The sequence below is a fragment of the Aphelocoma coerulescens genome, chromosome 1A (assembly GCF_041296385.1).
Source record: "Aphelocoma coerulescens isolate FSJ_1873_10779 chromosome 1A, UR_Acoe_1.0, whole genome shotgun sequence".
NCBI classification, from domain to species: domain Eukaryota; kingdom Metazoa; phylum Chordata; class Aves; order Passeriformes; family Corvidae; genus Aphelocoma; species Aphelocoma coerulescens.
Window position 1 is genome coordinate 54,017,422 of NC_091014.1, and position 26,992 is coordinate 54,044,413.

The 26,992-nt window shown below is 49.2% G+C and overlaps 1 protein-coding gene across 4 annotated transcripts; it reads left to right on the forward strand.

Annotated features, from left to right (window-relative positions):
- Positions 1–1,852: 1,852 nt before the first annotated feature.
- CSNK1E (casein kinase 1 epsilon) lies at positions 1,853–26,243 on the forward strand. Of its 4 annotated transcripts, none has more exons than XM_069002801.1 (11): positions 1,853–2,091; positions 6,212–6,299; positions 12,594–12,704; positions 12,869–13,017; positions 13,715–13,943; positions 20,262–20,432; positions 21,920–22,068; positions 22,567–22,759; positions 22,864–23,003; positions 23,390–23,455; positions 25,653–26,243. In XM_069002801.1, exons 2-10 carry the CDS (start codon positions 6,224–6,226, stop codon positions 23,420–23,422), a joined length of 1,251 nt encoding a protein of 416 aa, XP_068858902.1. In that variant the 5' UTR covers positions 1,853–2,091; positions 6,212–6,223; the 3' UTR covers positions 23,423–23,455; positions 25,653–26,243. The 4 variants fall into 4 exon arrangements, with proteins under 4 accessions (XP_068858902.1, XP_068858899.1, XP_068858900.1 ...); XM_069002798.1 differs by lacking the exon at positions 25,653–26,243 and adding an exon at positions 24,003–25,548; XM_069002799.1 differs by lacking the exon at positions 25,653–26,243 and adding an exon at positions 24,111–25,548.
- Positions 26,244–26,992: the final 749 nt, after the last annotated feature.

Genomic DNA, 26,992 nt, shown 5'->3' on the forward strand with positions numbered 1-26,992 from the left:
TTGATTACAATTCAATTAAGGGAATGTTTCTAATTAAGGAGTTCTTATTTTAAGCTGTCAATGATTAAAATAAAGGTAGCTGAAGTGTCCGTACACACTCCGATTTCATCCTCGAGGGCTGCATCTACACTGGGGATTTCTTCAAATTCCCTCCCGCTGCCTCAGTCAGCAACAGGGGGAGAATTGGTATGGCCACTGTCCTCCCAGACCTTGCACCTGCCTGCCAAGCAGTGTCACTCCAAACTCTGCTCCCACAAGGTATGCTGAGAGCTGCTTCTCCTGGGTGCTGATTCAGATCCATCCTTCCCAGCTCTGTATCAGAGCCCACCTTGCTCAGTGCCTGTATGAGCCTGCCACTTGCAGCAAAGTCACGAGCAGTGCTGGGCTTTGGCAAATCCCTTCTCCACTGAAGTGCACCCACCCAGGGAAGGAGAGCAACCCTCGGCTGGATTCAGCAGTGGCTGCATACTATTACCTGCCTTCCCATCTGCTCACTGTTACATAAGCTGTGAAAAAACAGAGGTTCAATGGAGCATGTGTAAGGAAATGTCATTACTACAAAAAACTCAATTAAATTTTAAATTCTCCAAGTGGAGGCAAAGTTCGGCAATAAAACAGGCCCAGCAATGAGAGAGGGAAGCAGCCCTGGTTCCCAAGGGCTTGCATAAATGAGGAACTATTCCCAGGTCTCAGTGGCCTGTCAAGTCAGCAGGGGGACTGGCTGGCAGTGGGATTCAGAAGGTTGCAGCCCCCCATCTTGGTACAACTTGGAGCAACGACTGCTCTCTGCAGCACACGGTGCCAACACGGCTACAGGCTGTGCCTCTTGGTGCCGACAGCTGGGCTTACATTGTGTGTTTGGAAGCTGACATCAGGGTCCTGGCTTAGGAGCACCTAAGGGCTGTTCTGGTATGGGGGCTCCTGAGCTCTTCCCCACCACACTTATCTCCAACTGCAGGAACTGGGATTCGTGACTTTGGGATGGCTGTGCCAGAGCAGCTCCTGGACCCTGGCAAAGCATCCTGGTGCCTCCAAAGCCAGGCAGCATCCGGCTCTTGCTCCACAGGACCCTCTGTCCCTTCCAGTTCACACTACACTGGCCTCCAGCCTTTCCTGTGGTTCTGCTCCCGGAGCTCTCAACAGCACCTCCATCCTCCTTTGCACATCCACCCCCAATCTCCCAGAAGCCTCAAAATTGTTCCCCCGCCTGGGCTCTGCTCCTACACCCCCATATAGGTCTGATACATCCTGGCTGCTTCCCCTGACTCAGCTGGCTTTCGGAGATGCTCTGGGGCTTGCTGGGCCCACCTGGTCCCCAAACACCCCCGGGTCTGGGGGTAGCCCCAGCTTTGCACCCATCTGTTGGTGGGTGTCTGTCCGCATTAGGGTTTGTGCGTGTGCTTCGTTATTCGTGTGGATTTGCAGGGGCTTCACCCAAGGGGCCTCCCCACTCCTGAGAGGCGTGGGCTGAGGAGGAGCCGTGACACTGTGGGGTTGGGGCGGCTCTGATGCCTCGTGGGCCTTCCTGATGGGCTCCCGCTTGACATCCACCGCCAAGGCGATGGGACCCAGCACCCGCGTTTGATCATCCCCATGCGGGGCCACCCTGCTGTGGGGACTGTGGACTGCCATGGGTGGGCTGTTGCCCCACTCTGAGGAGAAACCTTCAGCGGGGTCGCGGCCCCCCAAACCGAGCCCGTGTGTGCGTGCCCCGCTCGCCGGAGTTGAACGCCGGCGGCTGGGAAGGCGTCGGGAGCGGCGGCGGTTGCGCCTTTAACGGCGGGCGGAGGAGGAGGCGGAGGAGGAGGAGGGCCGGGGCTGCGCTGGGTGACATCAGTGGGTTTGGCTCCGGGGCTCAATGGAAACTGGGTGAGCGCCGGGCTGTGCCGAGCACACGCCGGCTGGAGGGGACGGCGAGCGGGCGGGAGGCGGCAGGCAGCGCCGCGCCGCGCCGAGCCGAGCGAAGGAGGGACGCGCCGGGCACGGCCGCCACCAGCCCTCCCCAATCCTCCGTCATCCTCTCCGCCGCGGCCGCCTGGCCCCCTGACAGCCGGCGGAGCAGCATCCCCACACGGTCCCCTTCCCGTCAGGGTGGGTATGGGGGGCGCCCGCCCGCATCTTGGGGCGCAAACCCCGGGGGAAAGGCGGCCCCTCCGGCTCTTTGTGTGCGCGGAGGGAGGGGGAGGGGGCGGGGGAGGGGAGGGCAGGGCGCGATGCGCCGGGCCGGGGGGGCGCGGGGGACAAAAGCCCCTTTGTGGGGGCGCGGGGAGGGGGTCGCACCCTCCGCCACCGGCAGATTTTGGGGGGGGGGGGGGAGGCGGGCGGCTCCCCCTTCTCCCCTTTCTCCGCCTGCCTGGGCCTTGCCTGGCTGCCGGCGGGGCCGAGCGGGAAGGGGGGTGCCGAGTGCTCTCGGCGGGGGTCTGCGGGGGTCCCGGCGGGGGCCGCCCCCCGGAGGATTTAGCCCCCCCACCCCTTCCGTTCACTGATGCTCTTGGTCTCCCTCCCCGGCCCCCCTTATCGCCTGTTTCGGGGGAGAAGGGGTGTCTGCCTTTGGGGGGGCTGTGGGTGTCGGTGTTTCCTGTTGTGGGGGGCGGTAGGGGCGGGGGTCGATGGCCGCGGCCGGCAGCGAGTGGGGGGACGAGGAGAAGTTCAGCGCCGATCCCGGGGGTGGCAGCTTTTTGTTACCTACCCGGAAAAATAACAGCCCGGGTACGGCTGTCTTCGTGTAGTGTTTGCCTGTAGGGGGTGGGGGTGTAAGGGACATATTTATTATTATATTTTTTTGCGTCCCCCCCTTCCCTGTTTTCCTGTTGCGGCTATTTCTTCCTCAAATGCAGTTCAAATACTCTCTGCTTGGGGTTTCTTTTCTACCCCCATCTTATTTGCTGGTCTCCTTTCTGTAAGTGTCTAAGGGTCTGGAGGGGTTTGGTGTTTTGCATTTCAATCAAAATGGATTTTTTTTTTTCTTCACATTTTTAAGCCAGTTCAAATTACCGTTTGCCCAGCCTCTTCCTTTTTTCCGTTCAAACGCCCCCCTCCCGCAAAAAAAAAAAAAAAACAACAAAAAACCAACAACAAAAAAAGAAAGCAAGCCGTGTAAAGCCTTAATGGTCTATGGGTAAAGCAGCCCCCACTCCCCACACTTCCACTGAAAGCCGGAGCGGTGCTGGGATCGGCAGCCTCCATTATGGAGCCGTGGGTTTGGTTTTGTATGGCTTTTGCTAGACAGGGCATCTTCCTATTCCCGACCCCCTCGGGTGGGACAGAGGTGGCCCTCCTTTCCCCCAGCCCCCTCTTGGTACCCCCCCCCTTCCCCCCCCGGATGGTCCCTGCATCTTTGGTCGCCATCGTTGCTGGCACAGCAGTGTGATATCAACTCTTATCGTGTGTTTATATAATGGCCTTTGTGCCTTTACGTGAGTATTTTATATTATATAAAAGGGGCTGATGCAAAATGGTGTGTGTGGGGAAGCAGAGCTGGCGGCTGGATAGTATTATTATTTTTTCTGAGGCTGTGTAGTATTGGATATTCACGTACGCAAACGCTCATGCAGAGCACCCTCTCACTCTGAGGTTGTATGTGTGTTAATCCCTTATGGAAAACTAAATGGTTTAACTAAATGATTGCCCTGCAGCCCCTGGGAATGCTGCCTTGGCTGTAGAGTGCAGGAAGGGTGGCAGGGCTGGGGGGGGTTAAGCCTGTTGTGGGGGGGTGGGGTGGGAAGGAGGGATGGCTTTTTAAATTTTACATGTATAAATAATACATAGAGGGACGATATAAATTTCGCATATAAGAATATATATTTTATGTGTACAATTTTCTTTCTTCTTGTAACAGTAGACCTGAAGATCAGATGATAAGGGCGGAAGCTATAGTTGGTGGTGGGGGTACGTGTGTGAAGTAGAAGCAAATGGGATAGGTGTTTGAACTCGTGGAGCAGTTGTTGAGGGGGTGAGATGTGTGCCCTGCCCTCTTACCAGGAATCCAGGCTGTTGCTCTCTGGCTGTCCTCTGCCCAGGTTTTCTATGCACACTTGTGTGTGTGTGTGTGTGTGTGTGTGTGTTGGGGGGGAGATAAGGCAAAATGACAGCTGTGCGAGACCATGATTTTTTTACTCCATTATCCTGCTTCCACCCCCGCGCCCCGGAGCATTTTTTAGATTCCCCTTTGGAGCCTGTTGCTTAATCAGCTACAAGGGCTGCTGCCTTGTTGTGTGAGAAACCCTTCTTAACCTGGCTCCTGCCTGTCCCAGAAGGGTGGGACCAAATTTAGGTTTGGGACTGGTGTTGCAGAGCAGTACCTGCTGTGTCCCTGTGCAGAGGAGACCCCGCCAGGACCTCTTGCCCGGTCTCTGCTGTGTGCTGGGCTGTGCTTACTCCAGCTGGGAGTTGGACTCAAGTGGAAGTGTTTGGGGTTCACAGGCCTGGGTAAACAATGAAGGAAGGATGATCGAGAGCTGTCTTCCTGACAGCGGTGTGACGGGTTCCCGGGGACACAGACCTTTGATCGTTTATTGGAGTAGGAGTGTAAGCAAGTCAGATGTATGTTAATGTGGTTCTATAGAACAGCAGGCAGCGGATAAAAATCACGTCTGTTTGGTGTGCCCTCACCCAGGTAGGCCTGCCTCCTGGTGCAGTTCCCAAGGCTGTGCCTACATTCCTTGTAGTAAGAAAGTCAGAAATAGCCACAGGGTTTTGTAGGCTTTAGATGCACAGAAACCCACATGCATAAGCAAATACTAGGTGAGGGGACTCCACCTCTGAGTGTTTTGTGTGTGGTTTCTGGTAACTGGAGCTCTGCTTTCAGGGTTCACAATGTCCCCTGAATGCCTTGATAGGATTATTTCCCTGTACATCTCCGCAGCCCGTCCTTTCTTCTTTCTGTAATCCCATCTCCTGGGGCAGGAGAAGCAGCTCTGGGTTTATAGTATGCCCAGAATCCTGTAGCTGGGATTATTTTTTTGTACTTCTGTCTCACAAGGCCGTTCCTCCCTTCTTTCCTTCAGTGATGCTTCCTTCCCACCAAGCTCCAGCGAGGGAAAGTTCCTCGCACCCACTTGTGAAAACATGAATCATTCCTCACCTTTCCTGTCCCCAACAGGCTCTGTGTCTGCATTTTGTACGCTAATAATGTGGCATTGCATAAATTAGGACTGTGGCAAATCCTTCTAAAAGGAGACACATTGACTGTCTCAGGAAGAGATGTGGTTCCTAGAATAAGTTGGTGGCCGTAGAAGAGGCAAGGGAAAAAGGAGACTATGAAGAGGGGAACTGCTGGAGCTGTGTTTGCAGCAGAAGTTGAGGTGGGCAGAGAGAACAAACTCTGTCGCTGTGGTCCTTCCACCTAGTTGGTTTTCTGTGGAAGGTGAGGAAGCTGAGCCTGGGCATGTTGGTGGGGTGTATCAGGTCAAAGGGTTAGCTAATCATTTCAAGTGAAGGGATGAGGAAAGGCCTGAGCTGCTAAAAACAAACAGCTGGCACACCTAGGTAGGCAAGAGAGATAGAGAGGCTCAGGTAGACCAAAGGAGGTGGAGATCCCATCAGCAGAAGCGTGTGGAGATAAGCAAGTGGTGTTCCTAGTCAGTGTGTGCCTCGCAGGGTTCAGTTCAGCGAGATGTCTCCTGCTTGTCCCCTGTGCTGGCCTCTGCCTAGGAGTGATGGAGCCGCTTGCTCCTGGCAGTCTGTCTGTCTCTCGCACCCTTTGGGTGCTGTGCTTCACCACCACTGAGGTGTTGCAGTAGGGCTGGGCCAGAGAGAAACTCCTGACAGGGTTTATTATGCCTGACCCTTCTGGTGTCTCACGTGGCTGCTTCTGTCCTGGTGCCAAGTACTAGGGTACAAGGAGCAGTACCTCTTTACAGTAGTGTGGCGTGATCATGCCCTGAAACCTTCTTAGGAGGGGATTCCTGAACCCCTCCCCAGTCTCTGAGCAAAATGATGGAGAGGAGGTCCAATCATGCTTCATTCTAATAGTGGGAACATGGAAAAAACATGCTTGAGAGTGTTCTCTTCCTGCAGTGTTTCTTGCTCATGCTGTCCCTGGAAGTTCAGGAGATAAGGAGAGGTGATAGAAGCCATGTAGAAAGTGAAGTATTTCAAGAATTAAAACTACTCAGCCTCTGGGTGAAGTGGGGAGGACTCTTCAGTCGTCTTACATGATTCACTTCCTGTTTCTGCTCTGACGCTGCTCTTTCTGTGCTTCTTTTCTCAGCACGACTGAACCATGGAGCTTCGAGTGGGAAACAAATACCGGCTGGGCAGAAAGATTGGCAGTGGTTCGTTTGGAGACATTTACCTAGGTGAGTGTGAGAGTCTGTCTCAAGGTTGGGTTTCTCAATTGCATCATTGTTTTGGGGTTGTTTTTCTTGCCTGTTGGTATTTGTGGGCACCAGGTAAGGTTGGAAGGGGTGGAGAAGAGAAAAAAACTTAAGGAATAGTGCTAGTTGCTGCTGGCCTCATGGCAGAGAAAGTGGGATTAGCTCAGCTTTGCCTTACCACATACTGGAGATACAGTGATAGTTGATCAGACCGATTTAGATTTGGACTGTTTGGGGCATATTTGTCATACGCCCTAATCCAGCATTCTCACTTCCTTTTCTTGAGCTTGGGTGTGTGTGGGTATAAACTCTGTTCACAGAGTGGGTGGTGGAAAGGGAGGACATAGCTATTCCTCCAAGGATAGGAGGAATACAATTTTGGGAAGACTGGAAGAGGTAGTCCAGGACCTGTAAGAGAGAGTTCTCAGACTAGGAGGTGTAAAACAGGTCAGAGAACCTGGCTTGGTTGAAGTCCTGGAACTCAGATCTGTTAGATCTGTAATGGGATTTAGACTTAATGTCTGGAATGACCTGAGCTGGAAGCTCAGTGGACAAAGCCCATGGGGTGCTGGGTTTCCTGTTACCACAGCAGGTCACCTGGGTAGTTCTTCCAAGCCGGCGTGCTGATGTGTAGATATGTTCCCTAATGCTTTGCCTGCTCATGTTTTTATTGGCTCAAACCATGTGGGGCCAGAGTGGCAAGACTACCCAGCAGCCTGCTCCATCCCTCCATGAGGGCTGGTGTTACCTGTCTCTGGTTCTCACCACTCGCTGTTCAGCTGTGGTCCTGCAGGCCGGCAGGAGGGCTGCCCTCTGCCTTGGTGTCTGCACCCTTTGGGTACTTGCAGATGGTTGTCACATGCCCCTTGACTGTTAATTTGTTCAATTGAGTTGTATTTTGCTTCCCAGTACATCCACCACTCCTCACTTTTGCTGGTCCTTCAATTTTGCCTCGTTTGTTCATCTGATGAGCAGCTTGGAGCCAACACTGCATTTGAGGTGTGTCATTTCCAGTGCCTGGCAGTGGAGGGCTACCCTCGAGTGATCTGTAATGTGCTGCCTCTGCATAGGTTGCTTTGGGTCTCCTTGGCTTCCCCCATCACCAACACTGTCAGGTTGCAGAATTGGCCTTAGCACACTGTCAGCTGTACTGTAGGAGAGCTCTTCCAGGATCTCCAACATCTTCCCATCCCTCCCCAAATCCTTTTTGTTGAGTACCTCTAGTTCAGATTACTTTCTCCTGTGATTGTAAATCACCATCTGTTTTCAACCTCTGGTTTTTATCTCCAGTTCCCTCTTGCTTTATTATCCTCTCTTGATTGGTGTTGGCAGCCTCTCTTGATTAAGTGTCCTGTGGGAGCCATCAGTAACAGACTTTGTTGCCACCTTTATCCAGAACATGAACAAAGATGATAAATAACGGATCTGGGATCCCAGTTCCACCGTGTGCTCCCTTTACTGCAACCTGTTCCTGTATGCCGCTCCTCTGTGACCCTCCAACCAGTTAGTGTCTTGGGTGACAGTGCTTTTAATTCCCAGGTGCTAGGGATTGAGGGGTGGTAGCTTGGACACAGCATTTTCCACCTATGCTAGGGCTTGAAGCCTTCCAGACCCTCTCTAGGACAGTAAAAACTGTCAGGATCTTGGAAAACGTCTGGGATACATGTGGGGAGAGAAAGGAGGTGCTGAACAGAAAGGCCTGATCCTGTATTCCTCATGTAACAGGTCATCCACCTGTGCAAAGCAGGTATGGAAAATAGCTTCTGGTGAGGGGTCATGCCTGCCTTGCCTGTCACCAAACAGAGGAAGCTCAGTACCCCGGTGTGGTGAGCAGAGTGGGATTCAACCAAGTTACTTGAATGCAGTATCAAAGCCCTTGTGATGTTCACTGAGGTGCGAGCCAGCATGTTTTGAAGCAGTGATAGTGAGACTTCTTGGAGCCTGGGTGACTCCCCAGCCTGGAGGGATTGGGCATGTAGTCTGTGGTGGTGCGTCTGGAGGACGCTTGTGCTCATGCTGTACTCTCACGGCCTGCTCTGCAGACAGAAGGACTCACTCACGAGGACTTCTCTCCTGCACCAGGTTTACCTCACAGTTCTCTCCTTTGGTAATGGTGTGGACACAGAGCAGGACTTGTCTGTCTCTGAGGCTTAGCAGGGGCTCATCTCTCTCTCAGGATGTTACTACCTTCACCTGCTCTGTAACCAGCTGCGTGCTGTCCTCTTTGGGATTTGTTTTAGGTTTTTTGTCTGTCAGAAGGAAGCTTGGGTTTCTACATGGGCAGACACAAAGGATGGACTGTGTTAATCCTTTGCTGGGGCTTGAAGCACAATGCCTTCCTTCCGTGCCCTACTTTGAGGGATAGATGTGCTAGGTGGAATATTCTCCCCCCATTGGTTTAAGTGGATAGGAAATGAGATCAGGCTGCCCGTGGGCCTTGGCTAGCCCATTTACCTCTAAAAATGCTCATTCAGAAGAGCAAAACCCAGTTTGCAGAGGAATTGCGGAGACCTTTGGGCTGCTGGAGGGGGAGGTGCTTTGTCAGAAGTGCTGGCCAAGAGGCAGGGCAGGGTTGCTGGACGTGTAGGAATCGTTTGGAATCGTTTGGCCGGGATGCACACTGGTGGTGGAGAGGAGCTGGGCAGACAAAGCATGCTGGGACCTGAGCTGGCTGGGGACAGTTCCTGGTGGCAGGCTCCTCCCTTGCTGGGAGGGGAGTGCCTTCCCTTTGTTTCCTGGCTTGTTAACTCTCTCTCGCCCTATCTGCCTTCATCCATCTGTTCCCAGCCCTCCATTCTTCCCTCGGCAGGCTGTGGAGAGGGGCGCAGGCGGTGGGGAGTGCGGGGCCTCTGCCTGTTGCCCCCGATGCTCAGGGAGGGTGGTGTTTATTGTATCAGACATGCAGTCAGGATTCCACTCTGAAAAGATCCTGTTCAGCCGGTGACATCCTCTGTCCCCGGGGCCCCGTTTCAAAGAGCTTGTGATGAATGAGTTGAATTTGTGCAGCCCCCACAGCGGAGCGAGACTGGGGGAGGATGTTAGGAATTTTCCCCGATCCTACATTCAGTCTCTCAAGTGGCTGAAGCTAGCAGATTCTGCTGTATTTGTCTGAAACACGGTGCTTTCCAGTCTGTAAAGAGAGCACAGAACTGTTGCTTTTGTACTTGTAGCTTTAAAAAAGATGGTGGTTGAAGCATGGAACAAAGGATCAGAAAGACTCCTGTCCATAAATTCCCTCCTCACTAGTGGTGGGCTTGATCTGGGTGGATCTCTAGCCAGGAAATGGTACAGGGAGCAACTTGTAGACATGGTGAGGTTTGGAGAGGTAGCAAGCCCAAGGTGTTCAGCCAGTGACCCCCTTAGCAAAGGATAGGTCAGATTGGTCCAGAGAAGGACCACAAAAGTGGTTAGAGGGATGGAGCATCTCTCTTATGAGGAAGGGCTGAGAGAATTGAGATTGTTCAGCCTTGGAGAAGAGAAGGCTTTGGGGTGACCTAGTTACAGCCTTCCCTCCCTGAAGGGAGCCTACAAGAAAGACTGGGAGAGAATTTTTGCAAGGGCACGTAGTGACAGGACAAGGGGAATGGATTGAGACTGAAAAAGGTTTAGATTAGATATTAAGAAGAAATTCTTTACTGTGAGGGTGGTGAGACACTGGAACAGGTGCCGCAGAGTAGCTGTGGATGCCCGATCCCTGGAAATGTTCAAGGCCAGGTTGGATGAGGCTCTGAGCAACCCGGTCTGGTGAAAGGTGTCCCTCATGGCAGGGGTGTTGGAACTAGGTGATCTTTAAGGTCCCTTCCAACCCAAACCATCCTCTGACTCTACTTGTACTCTTCTAGGCCACGGGATTGTTTCTTCTTTCTCTAACTAACACCTGCATTTGGGCTACAGAGAGTGTGGGGCTGAAGGTCATGTGAGCATTTGAGTTGCACATTCACATTTTCCAGAATCTGAGTCTTCTTGATGCCTACACCTGCCTTCCCTTTTCCAGCTTTATGTGCCCACAGATAACACTCCCTACCTGCAGACAGTCTGTAGATGGATGCATCTTCATGTTTCTAAACGGCCAGGGGAGTGTGGAGATGAGAACTCATTCATGTTTCCACTGTTCATGTTCTGGGAATAGGGTTCATTCGAAATGCTAATGCTGCAAAAAGTCAGAGAGACTCATCATTGCTCATGTGTCAGAAAATGTATTAGGAGAGGGAAAAATTCTCCCTGGGGAGCAGACAAGGGAGCTGCTTCAGAGGATTTGGAGGAAAGTCTTCACAAAGGCAGGGGAAAGAGACAAGGGAAGGAAGTGCTCTCATCTTTTTTGGATGTCCTGGGTGTTTCCATGCTGAATGAGGGCCAGTGGTTGAACACTAGGATGGATACAAGTCCATTTTCTTGTTCTTTCCCTCCTTGACTCCTGATGCTTTTAAGAAGGGTCCTGTGGTGGAGCAAAGGGAAGGTACAGACTCATTTTTCTGGCCACCAGTTTTTAAGTGGAAAATGCCAGCATCTTTTCAAAAGTAAGCATTGGACAAATGTCTCCACCTCTCAGGATGGCTTTATCCCTTTCCCTTCTCCTGGATCCTGCGTTAAAATCTGTATTAAATTAATCCCATTGCTTCTCCTTCCTCTCCCTCAGAGCACCCTAAATAATTCCTCTCCCTCCTTAGTGTTTACAGCCTTCAAATATTTGCAGACTGTTGTCATGTCCCATTCTTCCTCCCCACCCTTCTTAGTTGTATCTCTTGTCTATGTTACGTATTTAGCTCTTTTAATCTTTCTTAGTAAATCAATCCCTCTAGGCCCCGATCGTTTTTGTTGCTCTCTTGGAAATTCCTAGCAGCTTGTCTGTCTCAACCTGGCACTGCAGCATCTAGACAATGTGTTTTTGCTAGCAGGCAGCTCTTGGCTAACTTTGTGTACAAGCCAGAACTCTTCAGCTGGAGATGGATCTCTTTAGGATCCATGGGGAGAAAGCAATCCAGTTGTGTGAACATTTCCTTCCTCTCTTTGGTCCCTGGCTCTGGAGGCGGTGTGTGAACAGAGGATAAATGAAGAGATTTATCTGCAGCTTGTCCTTGAGGACTCTTAAAGTCTTATCACAGAATTCAGGAGGCACAAATTAGCCAGACCTACCAAAACGAGCTATGGGATATCTGCAAAACATCACCTTTGACTCCAGCTCATGTTTGGCATGCATGTTCTGGAGCAGTTTATTTTATGATGGTGTTCATAAGCTGCTTGTGATCAGCTGCTCTCTGATTTGTGTTTAAGTGCAATTTCTAATAGCTTCAGATACGAGGGAGGGCTTGTCAGTGTGTGTGAAGCAGGCATGGCGGGGGAGGAGAGAAGCAAGTCTTGAGTGTCATTCCTGTGACCCGTGTACAGATATTCCTTCTTTCCATTTTAGGATGATGTGAAACATCTGGAATCCTTTCAGCTAGTACAAGAAAAAGAGCAGCCTGTTCCTTCTTTGACAGTGCACTTTGGGACCAGAGTGCTGGCTTTTGCAGCTGGCAGCTCAGTTGTCTTCAGAGAGAAGTGTGTGGGGTGGTGGTTTAGTGTCATTGCAAAGTATCTGGCAATACCTTCAACAAAGGTGTCCGAGCAGCTTAATTCAGGACTGGATTCTGCTTATTTCTTCATGCTTCTAATTTGGGATATAGCAAATGTTTCTGTGTTGGCAAAAGATAAAGGTATTATTAAAACCCTCAGGAGAGGGAGAAGCTGGGGATTTAGAAATTGTCTGTATTGAGCAGGTCAGCACTGTGGAGAAAACAGAGAGTGCCAAGATGTTAGTAATGTCTCCTGAACTAATTGTCTTTTTTGAAATGATGTAACTGAAGTAACCAGTAATTTTTCTGGGGAAGAGATACTCTATCACTGCCTGAGGAGGTGCTTGGGTTCAGGGGCAAGGTTTGTGATCAGAAGAAGCTAAAACTTCCACTCGGTTTAGGTACTGTCGATACGTACGGATTGACCTTCCAAAGTCTGGCACTTTTTGAGATAACAAGGCTGTTCACGTGTAGGATTGTTGTTCTAGCCTGACCTCAGGATCAGACCTGGTTTCCTATTCATGTGCTTTTCTCTGGGCTTGCATTTGCAAATGGGAGTGCTGGGAACTCCGTACGAAAGTGAAGTGGCTGAATCTCATTTCTGTCATACAGAATAAATTTCAGGGCAAATCTTAAGGTTTTGGCGTCTTTACAGGCCTTATTAAAAGTGTTCAACTTCAGTGGAAGCTTGTGCAATCTTCATTTCATTCTCATTCCTATGCAGGAGCCAATATTGCAACTGGTGAAGAGGTGGCCATCAAACTGGAATGTGTCAAAACCAAGCATCCCCAGCTCCACATTGAAAGCAAGTTCTACAAGATGATGCAGGGAGGAGGTGAGATGGGGAGGAAAGGATGGGGCCGGGGGAGTGGTTGGAAAAGAAAATTATTCTGGAGGGCTTTAGAAAAGAAATTATTTGGTGTTACACACAATCTTCTCAGCGGGGGATACAACATCTATTCTCTCTGTTCCCTGGGCTTAATCTTTTTCTTTTCCCAGTGGGTATCCCCTCCATTAAGTGGTGTGGAGCAGAGGGGGACTACAATGTGATGGTGATGGAACTCTTGGGGCCCAGCCTGGAAGATCTCTTCAACTTCTGTTCCCGCAAATTTAGTCTCAAGACAGTTCTACTCCTGGCAGACCAGATGGTAAATTTCCTCTGAAGCATTTGTGCCTACTCTCCTTTTCCATGCCTTTTCCCCACCCATACGCTCCCCTTCCATCCCCTCTGCTTGAGAACTGCTGTATCCCAGGCCGCCTTCTTTTAGCACAAGTGGCTGCCAGCTTTCTATTTCTTGATGAAGTTGGGGGCCTGGAGCCTAGACACTGAGTGGCTCTTCCTTATCTCCATCCCTCCTTCCTTTGCCTGCTGCTTGCCTTGTGTTAGTGTTGCACACATAGATACTTTTGCCTGCATGATGAATTACTGTTGCCTGTCTTAATTCCACTGCTCATGCCCTGGTTTTAAGACCCCTAGCTCTTTGGCACAGACCTGGTCCTTTCCTGGTCTGGCTAAGTTCAAAAGCTGACAGCTGTCAATGCTGAAGCTCAGAGTTTTAGTCCATATAGACTAACTTCCCATCCTTCCTTGTGATGTTAATGGTGGTCTTCCCAGAGTGAGGACTGGGCTGGTGTGCAGGGTTAAATTCCATCTCCAGATCCTGCAGCGTCCAGAGGGTGTCTTTTCCTTGTCTGTCATCTCTGATATTCTCTGCAAAGTGTCTTTTTCTTGCTCTGACAGGTCAGTGTCTTGGACAGGGTACTATTTTTAACAGATGCAGTTAAAATAAGTTCGTTTCTTGCTTGGCTCATACTTACGTATTTTTTTATCTATCCCTCCTCCAGATCAGCCGTATTGAGTACATTCATTCCAAGAACTTCATCCATCGGGATGTAAAGCCAGACAACTTCCTTATGGGCCTTGGCAAAAAGGGCAACCTAGTATACATCATTGATTTTGGTTTGGCCAAGAAGTACCGAGACGCCCGGACCCACCAGCACATCCCTTACCGGGAAAACAAGAATCTGACAGGCACAGCCCGTTACGCCTCTATCAACACCCACCTGGGAATTGGTGAGCCTGCTTGCTGGTGCCCCTTGGGGGGCTTTCCAGGGGAGGTTGTATGTCCCCAGGAGGAGGGGTTTGGGTTCTCTGCCTGACTCTGCTGCTGACCTGCCTTGAGATGGTGGGCAAATAACTCAAATGTTACGCCTGTGTTACTTCTGCTGCTGTGGTGGCACTCTGAGCTCCCGAAGACAGAAATCATCTCCTGCTCTGTGTTTGTGCACTGCTTAGTGCAGGGGGCCCTGTTGAGTGTCAAGGCTGTGACCTCCCCGACTCTGCTCCTACTAAATCTGCCTTTGCACAATTTTTGCAGGCTGATTAGGTGTGTAAAGGAGACATTGACAGACACTGAACCTTTAGGAATATGTGTGGTTGAAACCTGTCTTTCTGGCTCCTGAATGCTGTCGTTAGTGATTGTTCTGTAGCTGTCAGAGCTGGAAGATAGAGGCCCCCTGCAATATGGTGTTACCCACCACTGAGGATGGGGATGTGCTGGAAATGTACAAGAAGCTGGAATGAGGGGAGGCTTCCAGCTGCCTGGACACCCTTGTTTTGTGATTGAGGATTGGCTGTCACAGGCCTTCAAAATACATATGTGTCTGTGAACTGCACAACCCACTGAGGCAGCTTCAGGGAGGTAGGGCTCTGCCCTTAATATGTGTGGTTAGTACTGAAGGGATGAAAGTAGGCTGGAAAAGAGTGCTGAGTGTCCAGCCAGGTCTTACGCTGGCGATGGCCATCATCCCAGGCTTGGTAAAAACCTTGTGCAGGTTAGTACCCACTGCACTTAAACCTCCTGAAGTCACCCAAACTCTTGTCCTGGGAGTCAGTCCCTGGTGCCTGTGAGGAACGTAGTTGAAAACCTCTTCCAGTTTTCTCTGCCCAAAAACTTCTTTCCAGCATTTGACCTCCTTTCTCTGATAAATTGTAGCTAAACTTTGTTCACAGTGTGAGGCTTCCTTAGTTACTGTAGGGTCCATTCTGAGCAGGCTGACTCGGTTCTGCTATTGACTGGCAACTCTAAAGAGCAGAAACACTGAAGCTGTCTTGCCTGTTGGAGCCAGGGAAGTATCTGCTGTGCTTGTAGATTGTTTATATCTCTGGGAGGCCCTTCTTCTGAAGTGGGTAACCTGGGAATTTGAAAATCAGAGCAAGGCACTCAAACCTTTTAAACTAACAGCTTTCACAGGATTTCACATCCTCACTCTTCCTGCATTCTCCCCTCTTGCAGATATTTCTCAGATATCTGAAGTCAATACTTGGCCTGCAGAAAATAAAGCAGTTTCCCACTGTCTTCCTTGATTAATACTATATAACTTTAGATGGAGAATGCTTTATTTATATCAAAATGGGGAATGTTGTGTGTTGAGAGTGGGCTGTAATCTCCTGACCTCTTCTATGTTATAAAAATAGTTCTCATAGAGCTTTCCGAGTTGGCCCTCTGTATTTTGGCTTGACCTGCATATATATAACTGACTCTCCATTGAATTCTCAGTCAAGATTTCCACAGCCATGGTAACTGCCACAAGGAGACATGCACAAAATAATTCTCACTGCTATGTCTGTCGATTCTTTTGTGTGTGCCTGCTCTGCCTGAACTGATCACGAGAGGCTAAACGTCTGGTTGTGGCTTTTGAACGACTTCATTATTCATTCCACCCCAACTTAGCCCTTTACTACTGGTGCTTGGCTTGTGTGTCAGGATGAACAAACAATGTCTAAACAGTAATCCAAGGGCAAATTGCATATGCCATCAGTCTGAGTGCAGCCGCCGCTCTCTCCATGCCCTTTGCTTTGGGAAAGTCTGGGTGTGAGTTACTCTGCGCAACAGGTCTCGGGTGTATTATCTCCACGTTGCAGATAGTTGCCCTGAACGGCGTAAAGGTTACATGGCTTGCCTGGAGGAAAGGGGGTGAGGGTGTTTGGGTTTCAGCTGGAGTTCCTGTTTTTCAAGACCTTGCCACAGGGTATATGACAGGGATATTTGTGAGTTAGCAGCATTGCCATGGGAACCATCACTCTGATTTTTTTGACTTTTCAGAGACTAAATTCTCTGTCTTAATGTTACGTTGATGTGGTCTAGGGAGAGGGAAGGAACCAGGTGCTGGCGTATTTGTGTGACAGGAATAGCAAATGAATAAATGCCTCTATTTGAATTTGCAAGCTAAGGGTTGGGCATTCCAATGTCTGGAGGAAACGCATTCTTTTCCCAGTGACTGGGGAAAAAAGTAGGAGGCAAGATTGGGGAGGGTTTCCACAGCTGGAGACTTGCCGTTGGGGGAGTCATTGGACTGTGCAGGCTTTGGTTCACGCATTCCAGTCAATTTTCACATGCTCTAGGGATGAGAGTCCCCTGCAGCCACTGTAGCCTGTAATGTCTGAAATAGATGCCCGGGGTGCCCAGGAGACAGTCTTGGAAGAAAAGAAGCCCGATGGGGTCTGTCTGGGTAACAGGAGGCTGGGGGTGGGAGGGCAATGCCTTCCCAAATGAATGTCCTAGATGGCATTGGTGTAGGCTGTGCAGATCATAAGTCCTCCTGCTCATCCTGCCCTCTGTCACCCATTCCAGATTCTTGTGTGTTTTTAAAGGCTGTTGCCAAGCAGTGGGGAGAGAAAGGGGAACTCTAGTCCAGCATGTACAAGATCAGATCTGAGTATGTAATCAGGAAAACATTGCTCGGTTAAGCCTGCTTGCGGTTGGGCTGGCTCCAGGGAAGACAGCTGATTTCTAGGGAGTTCTGCATGGGAGCAGCATCACTTGGGTAGTAGGATCAGAGTGGAGGAAAGCACTCTTGGGACAGGGGGACCAGGAGACAGTTTAGGCTGCAAAGACACACGTTTTGTCATGAGCTTTGTGTCCAAGGCAACCAGTCCTCAGTCTTCGGTCTTTGCCCAAGCATGTCTTTTCCTGTCCCGCCACTCACCCCTGACTTGGCTTCTGAGGACCCTGCTTTGGGCAGGGAGTGAAGATGTGGGCTGACTGGGAACCTTGCTGGGGGTGGGAGGGAACTGGCAGGAGATTGCTTGCGGAGTGGGTTGGGTTTGAGAGGTCAGGCTGGGTTGTGTGGGAAGGCAACCTTGTGTTTTATGTTGGAAGGGATTTTGGGAAGGAGGGAGGAAAGGATGAGTGTCTTATGAAGAAGACAGTTTTCATGAAATTGGCTTTCAAAAAAAAACCCCATTGTAGGAGAGCTGAGACAAAATGGAGAGAGGAAGTGTGGTGTGGCATCACAGGTCATGACTGTAATTGTGCTTCTGGACTGACTTGCTCAGTGCACGCAGTCACATCACTTGTATTTCTCTTCCTCTTTTCAAACTCCAAGCTGAGATTTTTTTTTTTTTCCCCTGCAGCCCAAGGACGCTGTGAGAGTTAGTCACTGATTGTCAGGTGTCTAAAAGTGGAAAGTAGTAACACTAAATAATGTTTCCTCGGTGTGTAGAGGTAAACTTTTATTTCTAACTCTTCGCTGTTTAATATTATCTAGTATCCTGAGGATGTTGGTATATGGGGCCCTGCAAAAAAGTAATTAAGTATTGCGAGATGTGTAATAGTAACTGAAGATGAAACAAAGAAACGGGATGTAGGAACTGTTGTCCTTTACCCTCCTCCAAGGTTTAATTCAGGATTTGTAGGTAGGGTTACAGATGACAGACTGCTACAATGTTTTGAGGTAGCTGCACAACTGTGGTCCATCGTGTTGGTACTTCAGGCTCATCACGGGTTTGAATCTCACTGAAGTTGTTTAAGTGGGCTACGATGACCACACGTACGTGAGGTGCTGAGCATCGGGAATGCGGCGCAAACATTTACCATTCGGCATTTTAATAATTAGGTGTTGTGCTTCCAGTTGTTTTTCCTTGATCATATTGCTGTGCTAAGACACAGTTAAGGTGTGTTTGCATGCACGTAATGGGTACTAGTTAGCATCCCAGTTCGGTTTTTAACCCCTCTCATTGCCTTCAGTAAGGGCTCGTAGCATCCCCTACTGACTTCAGGCTCCCTAATCTCAAGTCTCTAATTCTGGCCTTCCTTGAAGTGCTAGGGCTGTGCCCAGGCAAATGTTCACAGAATGTATCTCATTCTGGATGGGATTGGTGGCTGTGCTCAAAAGTGCTGTGCTTCACACAAGTGGAGGTGTGTTGTTCAGCCTGCCCTAAGCAGTCTGGAGTTCAAGCAGGATTTTGGAGGCGAGATCCTGATTTATTCCTGAAAGGCTGATTTGCTTGTTCAGTAGGTTTCTCTGGTTCCTGCCCTGCCTTTCCCTACTCCTCTGAGGAGAACCACCACGCTCTAGACAAGAAGCCACAGTTAGAGGTGTTAAAGCTACAGCATGGATAAGTTAAGGGCTGGCAAGACTGCAGGACTGAGGTTATCCTTGTCTCCTGTGCTTTCAAGCCCTGGGTGTGTGTTCTGACTCCATTTCCACATCCCTCCTGTCTGTAGGATGTAGGTCATTAGCCAATATTGTTTAGTTTTGTTTATTTGATATGCATGGTGAGTAATCGCAGCCTTCTGAGAGTACAAGTATCCCAACCTTAGGCCAAATGCAAAACTGGGTTTCTTTTCTCTGCTCCCATCACAGGATCTAAGTATCTTCCAGACAGCCATGTAATTATCTTCGGCAGCAGCCTGATAAGATTAGGAAGTATTAGCCCCTTTAAAGTGGGCAACCTGAGACAGTAAGTTAGTGAGGTCAAAAAATGCTGTTATTTCTGTATGCCCAAAGTAAGACACTGGGAATCTGCAGGGCTCCTTTCTCCTCTACCATCTTGGAATGTGGCATTTTTATGGTGTTTCATATGCTTTGACCCAAATGATCCCTCCTATCAGTTATGGAGTGATGAGACCCTCCTTTTCTTCTGCAACCACAGTACTTTTTTTTTTCCCGTCAGCAGTTTTAACTTGCCAAGCCCTCAGTTCTCAAAACAACTAGGCGGTTATGAGAGAGAGGCATGGGCAAGGAACAGCCTTGTGACCCATAGCTTGTGTTGTTACATGTGGGCTTGTGTATCTGTGACCTGCTACAGCTACTCTTTTGTCATGATTCAGCTCAGCTAACAGAAAAAGGGAGAGCTGTAGTGATCTACTGGCCTTTGAATGGGGCAGGTGGTAGCATGTATCTGGTTCTGACAGCCCACAACTAGTACATAATCTGCAGCATCTTCCAGGATGTGGCACTGGATCCAGCAAAATGTGCTGCAGTAAATTAATCTAATAGATGAAGCTCTTTAGTCTTTCCTCTGTCACTGTGCTCTCCCTTTAGCCATATTTTGCCTGCCTGTTAGCTATGTCAGTTGTTGTTCTTCTTGATGTAAAGTACTTTCTCCGAAGTGTTTATTTTATTTGGGAGGGAAACAAGAACAAGAAAATCTTGGCAAGATTTATAGATGAATGTGCAAGCATGTTGGAGGAGTTGGGAGGAGTTAACCAGACAACATTTGCAGTTGATATTCTGCATCAAATCCTTCTTGAGCTGTCTTGAAACTTAAAATGGCATGGCTATTCCAGAGAACAAGGTCAGTGTGAAATGTTGGGGTTTTTTTGTGAACCAATTTCTTTTGTTTCATAAGTAAGCATCTAAAGATGGGTCCCAGCAATGGCATCTCAAGGGCAACCCTTGCTCTGAGTAGAGTTGGTAGTGATGCCAATTACACAGTTGTTCCCCCTTTGGAGGGGAATTTTTTCTTCAAAGTATGCCCCTTTCCTCCACAGCTTGAAAAATGTCACCAAGCTGGAAAGACATCTTTGCACATTACGTGTAAGGCTTCTCTAAACTATCAACAAAGTTGTTTACTACAAGAAGGGGTCCCTAGTTCCTTGTTTCTGCCCTGCTTAAAGACTATCAGCAGTTTAATTAGAAGATGTGTTTGGAAGGGCTGTGTTGGACTTACCTCTGTTAGCTTTGTCTCTCTGTGACTACCTCTGTCATGACTAATGCCTGGGTTGAAGAATCATTCTGGGTGGAGAAGTGTAGGTGCCCTTCCTCTGGGACTGGGAAGAGCAAAGTAGGCAGGGTTGCTGCAGCAGTTCTTGAGATGTGAAATTCTTGTGTGAATTAAGGCTTGTCCAAGTGAGGAGGTAGTCATAGTCATTAGTTATGAAGTGGGTTGGGCTGTATGGGGAGAGGAGCACCTTAACTCTTGTAGTATGACCATCATCACAGGAATTTGCTCTGGAATGTCTTCTACAAGTTTGTCTATCTATAGAAATCTACCAGAGAAGAGAGAGGGGTGGTTGACCGGTTCTGTGTTCACCTCCAAAGCTATGGGACTGCCGAAGCAGTTTTGGTTGCTGCTCACTCCTTGCCCCTTTGTAACTTCTCACAGAGCAAAGTCGCCGTGATGACCTGGAGAGCCTGGGTTATGTGCTCATGTATTTCAACCTGGGCTCGCTGCCCTGGCAGGGCCTCAAGGCTGCCACCAAGCGCCAAAAGTACGAGAGGATCAGCGAGAAAAAGATGTCAACGCCCATCGAGGTGCTCTGCAAAGGGTACCCTTGTAAGTGCTCTCATCTTGATGGCTGTCTTGTCTGCTGCTTGGCTTGTACACCTGCTGAAACCCCCTGGAATCTTGAATCCTAAAGGGCAGTGTGCAGTACCGCAGACCAGGATGTGCTGCTGACACCAGGGATGAGAAGGATAACAGAGCGGTCGTGGTACAGTTTGGGTTCAGAAGTGGGAAATGTGTTTGTGTGGACAGTCAAAATTTATGTTAGTAAGGGCGTGAGAGTGCTGAGAGGGGGGATCTTTAGGACCTTGTGAGCAGTTTGGAAAGGGAGTCGGCACTGAGCTGAGAAGGGATGCTGATGATGCTGAATTTTTACTGGTTAATGAGGAGTCCCAGAAATAACCAGGCAATAAAGTGGCAGATGCAGTTATTTGTAGGTAAACATGGAGTATGTATGTGAGAACAGAGAGAAGTCTTGGTCCCTGTGTCATATGCACAATAGTAGGCTCTGTCTTACCAGTGCCACTCACCAATGAGCTGTTGCAATTACAATAGGTGGTTCTGTGAAAACATCAACTTTGTGCTTGGTGGCTGCTGAGGAAAGGGAACATTAGGAATTACTAGGAAAGCAGCCCAGTGTGCATAAACCCATGGCCCACTTGCACCTTGCATGCGCTGTGTAGCTCTGGTCCATCCCACTGTTTCGCAAAGGACATGGTATAACTGAGAAAAGGCTCATGAAAGGGCTGAAAGGGTGACCAGAGGTGAGTTGATTTCTGCACAAGTAACGAGTTTGCTGGAACATAAAAAAGAGGTGGGTAGAGAGATGATATAAACCTACGCTCTGGCTATGCCTATAGAAGTTTGGATGGGAGCCGATTATTTGGTGGCCCCAGTTTTTGTATTGGAAGAGAAACAAAGCTGGTTTTTACCAGCTTCAGAACAAAAGGATGTGGTTCTTCACGCAGCCAGTAGTAGACTTGTGGAACTCCTTCCCAAAAGATGTTGTGGATACTTAAAGCTTGCAGGAGTTGAAGGAGATGGGACAGGGACATGGAAGAGAGATCCTGTGAGGATTACTGAATAGTTAGAAACGGCATCCAGATCAGGAAGTTCCTGGAGCTGAAATTAGGTGCTAGGCTACTGTTGGTGGAAACGTCAGATGTGCCTGCCCCACTCTTTCTCCTCTTGTCTACTTCTGGCCACTGCTTACAGCAGCCTACTGAGCTAGCAGGACTTCAGTTCGGAGCTCATCTTTAGGCCTGCATTCCTACTGTCCTTCAGCAGGCACTGTGACTTGCTAGGTCGGAGAAGCCAACAGAAAGAGATGCATAACATTTCCTCTGGTAAAAAGAGAGATGGGATCCTTTTGGTGGCCAAAGCGCTGCAACCAGCAGGCTCAGTTTGTGTTACACAGCTCTGTGTTTGTGCTGTCCTGGTCCAGCAAGCCACTGTTGAAAGGCTGCAGCGGCTCCATGGTGGGACCAGGGAGGTTAGAGGGCCAACAACAGCCATCAGCTGTTCTCTGCTCTCTCCAGCTGAGTTCTCGACATACCTCAACTTCTGCCGTTCACTGAGGTTTGATGATAAACCTGACTACTCGTACCTGCGGCAACTCTTCCGCAACCTCTTCCACCGCCAAGGCTTCTCCTACGACTACGTCTTTGACTGGAACATGCTTAAATTTGTGAGTGTGTTTGGCAAAAGGGCTGGACCAGGGTTGGTTTGTATCATGGAGATGGGGGAGGAAAGTTGGAAACTGCCTGCTGTTTGTGCTTAGTTCTGGTGAGCACCTTGAGCAAAGGGACTAGGTAGAGTGAAAAAGAGGCAGAGTTGCTTGGTGTTTAACTAACTGGGGGTATAGCTACTGTTGTATTAGTGAGTGTGTCTGATGGAGCACATGTGTCAGTAGATCTATAGCTAGAGGTAGGTAGAGATAATTTTTCAGGAGAGGACTGTATTTGGATCTGGGGCACAGACATGGATTGCAATAACAGCTGTAGTTCCATTTGTTTCTTTATGGAATAGAATGAGGTCCTTTCTTGGTGCAGTGGAAGCTGGTGGGGGGAGTTTTGGGGATGGAGCTCCACTTGTTTGGCGTGATGCACTGTGTGTTTTCTGTCCGGGGCTGCTGCTGCCTCTCCTGCCTGACAGCCGTGTGTGGCGTGGGGGTTTCTCTCCTCAGGGAGCAGCCCGGAACCCTGAGGATATGGATCGGGAGCGGCGAGAGCACGAGCGGGAGGAGAGGATGGGGCAACTCCGAGGGTCGGCCACACGAGCGCTGCCCCCTGGCCCGCCTGCTGGAGCCACTGCCAACCGTCTTCGTAATGTCACCGAGCCCATGGCCTCCACCCCCACCTCCCGAATCCAGCAGTCCGGTGAGGGGGGTGGGAGAGCTGGGGCAGGGTGCCACCCCTGTTGTTGGCTGGGAACCAAAACTGTTGACTGATACTCTTGTCTCAATACTTCTCTGCCCCAATAGGCAACACGTCCCCCAGAGCAATCTCAAGAGTGGACAGGGAGCGGAAGGTCAGCATGAGGTTACACCGAGGAGCTCCTGCCAACGTCTCCTCATCTGACCTCACAGGGCGGCAAGAAGTGTCACGGATTTCAGCATCACAGGTGAGCTCCTGCTGCGATGCTCCTGGCCTTGGCCTGGATGTCCCAGAAGGTCTGCAGGCCCCAGAATGGTTTTTGCCTGATCTGCTGGAGCTGACATGAGCTGGAAGCTTCTGGTGTGGTGAGGGCAGAGGTACCATGTTACACCCTTGCTCTTCAGTTGTGTATTTTCTGGAGGCCATGCTCAGTACTGCCATTTTAGCTCTCTGCTTGCTTGGAGTAAGCCTTCATCTGGTTGTCTTCCAGACCACAGTGGCTTGGAGAAGTGAAGCAGTAGACTCTTGAGAGGGAGGGTATCCTGAGAGAAGCATGCAGCCTCTCTGTTCTGGTGTATTTTTTGCTTTTTTCTTCCTCTCCAGTCTTTAGCAACTCTTCCTTTTCTTTTGTAGACAAGTGTGCCATTTGATCACCTTGGGAAGTGAGGAGCAATTGCCACTGGACCAGTGTTTGCTTAGGTGAGCCTGTACTCATGCCTGGGAACCCTGAGGAGGGAATTGCTGGGGAAAAAAAGCCTTAGGTTAAGACTTTATGTTGTTGTGGGGGATTGGTATATTTCCTTTCCTTTCACCTTATTTTGAGATGGTTTTTTTGGCTTCAGAGGGAAGAGTAAGGTTGGCTGCCAAAACCTTGAGGGGACAGATTGTCTTAGGTGTAAAGGTAGCTTCCATGCTACCTTCTTCTGGGAGGATAGGAAGGGTGGAGAAGGTGCTGGGCTGGGGAGCCGTTTCATTAGTTCCTCATGAATGCATTTCTGGCAGCGTGACAGTGTTGGGGAGTAGGGTGCTGAGCAGGTAATCAAGTGTGCAAGACTTTGTACAGCTACTGAGTGCCTCTTGTAGAGGAAACGACAGTAGCTGGGCAAGGTAACTCTGAGGGGAGGCAGGAGTGTAGAAGAAAGGGCTGATTTGATTTGTTACACTCCAGCTGGCATTGTAAGTGCTGGGAAGAGCCTTTACTCCTAACATCTCTTGCCTTTTTCTCTCTTTTGAATTCTCTTTCTAGTGTCTTCACTGTATTTTTCTTTTAAAAAACAAAAAACCCAAAAAACAAACAAAAACCTAAAAAAAAAATAAAAGACAAAAAAAAAACCAAACAAAAAAAACCCAACAGAATTTCTTTTTGCCAACGATGAGGAGTCGAGCTGTGCCCCCGCGCTGGTGTGAGCCGTTTCCAGAGGGCCACCTGTCCCCGGCGTGAGCGCCTCCGAGGAGCTGTCGACGCGGGAGCCGTGCGGGAACACCTCGCTGCCCCCCAGCCCCTACTGCTGCCCCCACTGGCTACCCTCAGTTCCCTCTCCTGGCTCTCTGCTCCTGGTTTTGATTTCTCTCTCTTTTTTTTTTTTTTTTTTTTCTTCTTAGATATCTTCTCCTGCGTTATGTTTTTTTTTTTTTTAATATTATTTTCAAATCATATGGTTTCTAGCCATATAAGTTTAAACTTTGCTCTCCTTTTTCTCTGAGGGCAGGGGTTGGTGGTGGGTGAGTGAGGTTTTTGTTTGGTCTTTTTTTTGTTTTGTTCTTTTCAGGAGCCTTGTGGGCCGGGAGGGAATCAGATTCCAGCCACACTTGATGGTAGAAGTCTGATTTTTATTATTATAACAGAATTTATTTTCTCAAGCATTAAACAAATTTTAAGCTGTGAGGGGAATTGTGGCAACAGCCTAATCATTGACTTGGGCTTCCTTTCCTTGGGTGGCTTCTCTGCTGTTTCTTTTTTGGCTGTTGGGAGAAGTGCCAGCCTTCCCTGATCCAAGCGGTCCTCACACGCCGAGGGATCTCTTTGGAGAGGCACCTGGTCCCATGGAGGATGGGATTGTTGGAGCTGACATACAGGGAGAAATATACTTCTCATCCCTGCAGCGGGGTCTTTTTTTCGTCTGGCTGTGCGTGTTTTTCTATTTTTATTTTTTAATTAAAACTTGTTTTAATTCCTGCGGAGAGAGTGTGGGACTTGAGGAGAAGAGAGGGGCGCACAGAAACTGGAGTTTGGAGTTCTTTCAGAGCGATGGCTCTTGCTCTCTCCTTTCCTCATGCAACCCCAAGTAAGATCCACCAATACATGCACAATCCCTTCCTGCCCTCTCCCACCCGTCTCCCCCCCCTTTCCCCCCCCCACTTTAGTTGTTTTAAAATATAATTTAGGAATACTCAAGCTGCTTTGTGGCACTTGGGGCTTTGAAACACAATGATCACCACTGCGACCTATGGCCTGTAGCAGACACACTGTCACTGTAGTGTGGAGCCGATGGGTTGTTGGCAGGGCGGGGAGGGTGGGGTTAGTCTTTGTTTTGTTTGTTTTTACCCTTTCTATTTAACACTTTATTTTTCCTCCCTATTTTTTTCCTAATTTATTTACCCCTCTTACTGTCTCTCTCTTTTTTTTAATTGAAGAGCAAAACTTTTTATTACTTTGTAATTTAAAAAAACAAAAAAAAACCTGAAGAACTTTGGGGGGGATTTTGTACTTTTTTCCTGTGTAAATATTGGACTTTTTTGAGCTTTATCGTGGTTGTTAATTTGAAGTAATAAAGTAGAAAATGATAAAGTGATGCCAGCATCTGTCATTTCTTCCTTTAATGGCCCTGGCATCTTTGCTGGGGATCACACACACAGGAAGTACGGTCTTGCAGCTGAACCCGTTTCTGAATTCCAGGAACAAGTTTGATCAGAATTACTGGAAAAAAAGGCACAGGACTGAAGCACCTAAAAATAAACCTGAGCTGATCTCTGCAGCTGCAGCCTTGGAACAGGCAAGAGTTATGTGAAATCTGATTCAGGATCTCTTGGTTCCTGGATCTGAGCCTCTGGCGTCCTGTGCGGCTGGCTTTGAGGAGGAGAGGGATGGGCCTTTCCATGCCGTTGGTTTTGGGTGCGGACTGACTTCGACAGAGCTGGACCCTGGATTTTGTGTTTTCATGCTTTCTTCTATCTTCAAACCTAAGTCCTGAAGGAGAGGGGCACAAAGCACCTGACAGCAGCACAGTCAGTGCCTGATGCAAACAGGCTCAACTCCTTCTGAAGTGGCACCTGCTGCTTTGGTGTCTGCAGTGGTGTGGTTTGTTTGGGTTTCTCCTCCTTTGGTTGTCTGACCTGTCTGGCAGTAAAATACTACATTTTAATACTGATTTATTTCTAAATTGCTGCTCCTATAGTTACGCATCCTGATATTAGGCCTGTTTCTTCCAGGCTCTGTAAAACCCTTGAAACTTATTTTCAGAAACACCTGCTGGGAATAAATGATGAATCTTGGTGACTTTGCAAATTCTTTCCAAGCCTGTTCTCTGCCAACCGAGCAGGAAGAGCTGTTCCTTTGTTTCCCTGCTGCATGGGTCTTCCAGCTTCAGGGATGAGAGAGTAGGAGGGAGGGGAGAGGAAGGTGGTTCCAGGGCTATGGGGTATTCTATGGTTGCCTCTATCCCGCATTGGCCCTGCCTCGATTTTGAGTGTGATTTTGCTGGATCAGAATGAAACTGGACTTCTTGCATTGTAAATCCTGTTTTCTGTGAGAAAGGGGGACGTTTCCTGTGTGTAAGACAACACTGCCATCCCTGCAGCGTGGTGGAGGCAGCAGAGCCGTCATCTGGCAGGGTCCAGGAGCAACGAGTGCCTTTGGGGTAGGAGTTCTGGCTTGGGACAGAGGGGGAATGCACTGCCATTTTGGGACATGTGGGGGTAGCAGCTCCAGGGGTGCATCTGTGTTTCAAAAGGGCAAGCGGACTTCTAAAGCAGCAGGAGAAAAGGAGAAAATCGTCAACCTTATCTCGGGTAGCATGTCACCTCCTTTTGCTAACACAGTCGTATGAAACGTTCACGTTCTAGGGCGTGGTGCGTCTGGGTTCTTTGTTTGCCCTTTTTTGTTTTTTTAGACTCAAAGTGCCTTGTTCGGGCTTGAGTAGAGGCACGGTTTTGGTTTCCGACACCTCTGCGTATGTTTGTTTCACTCGGAGTTTGGGGGAAAACGGCGCTGAGGTCGAGGTGGAAATCTGCCTGGGG

Coding starts and splice junctions, on each gene's coding strand:
- CSNK1E (XM_069002801.1), top strand. CDS start 6,224: ATGGAGCTTCGAGTGGGAAACAAATACCGGCTGGGCAGAAAGATTGGC. Junction 22,069..22,566: donor ACTGGAACATGCTTAAATTT/GTGAGTGTGTTT, acceptor TTCTCTCCTCAG/GGAGCAGCCCGGAACCCTGA. Junction 23,004..23,389: donor CACGGATTTCAGCATCACAG/GTGAGCTCCTGC, acceptor TTTCTTTTGTAG/ACAAGTGTGCCATTTGATCA.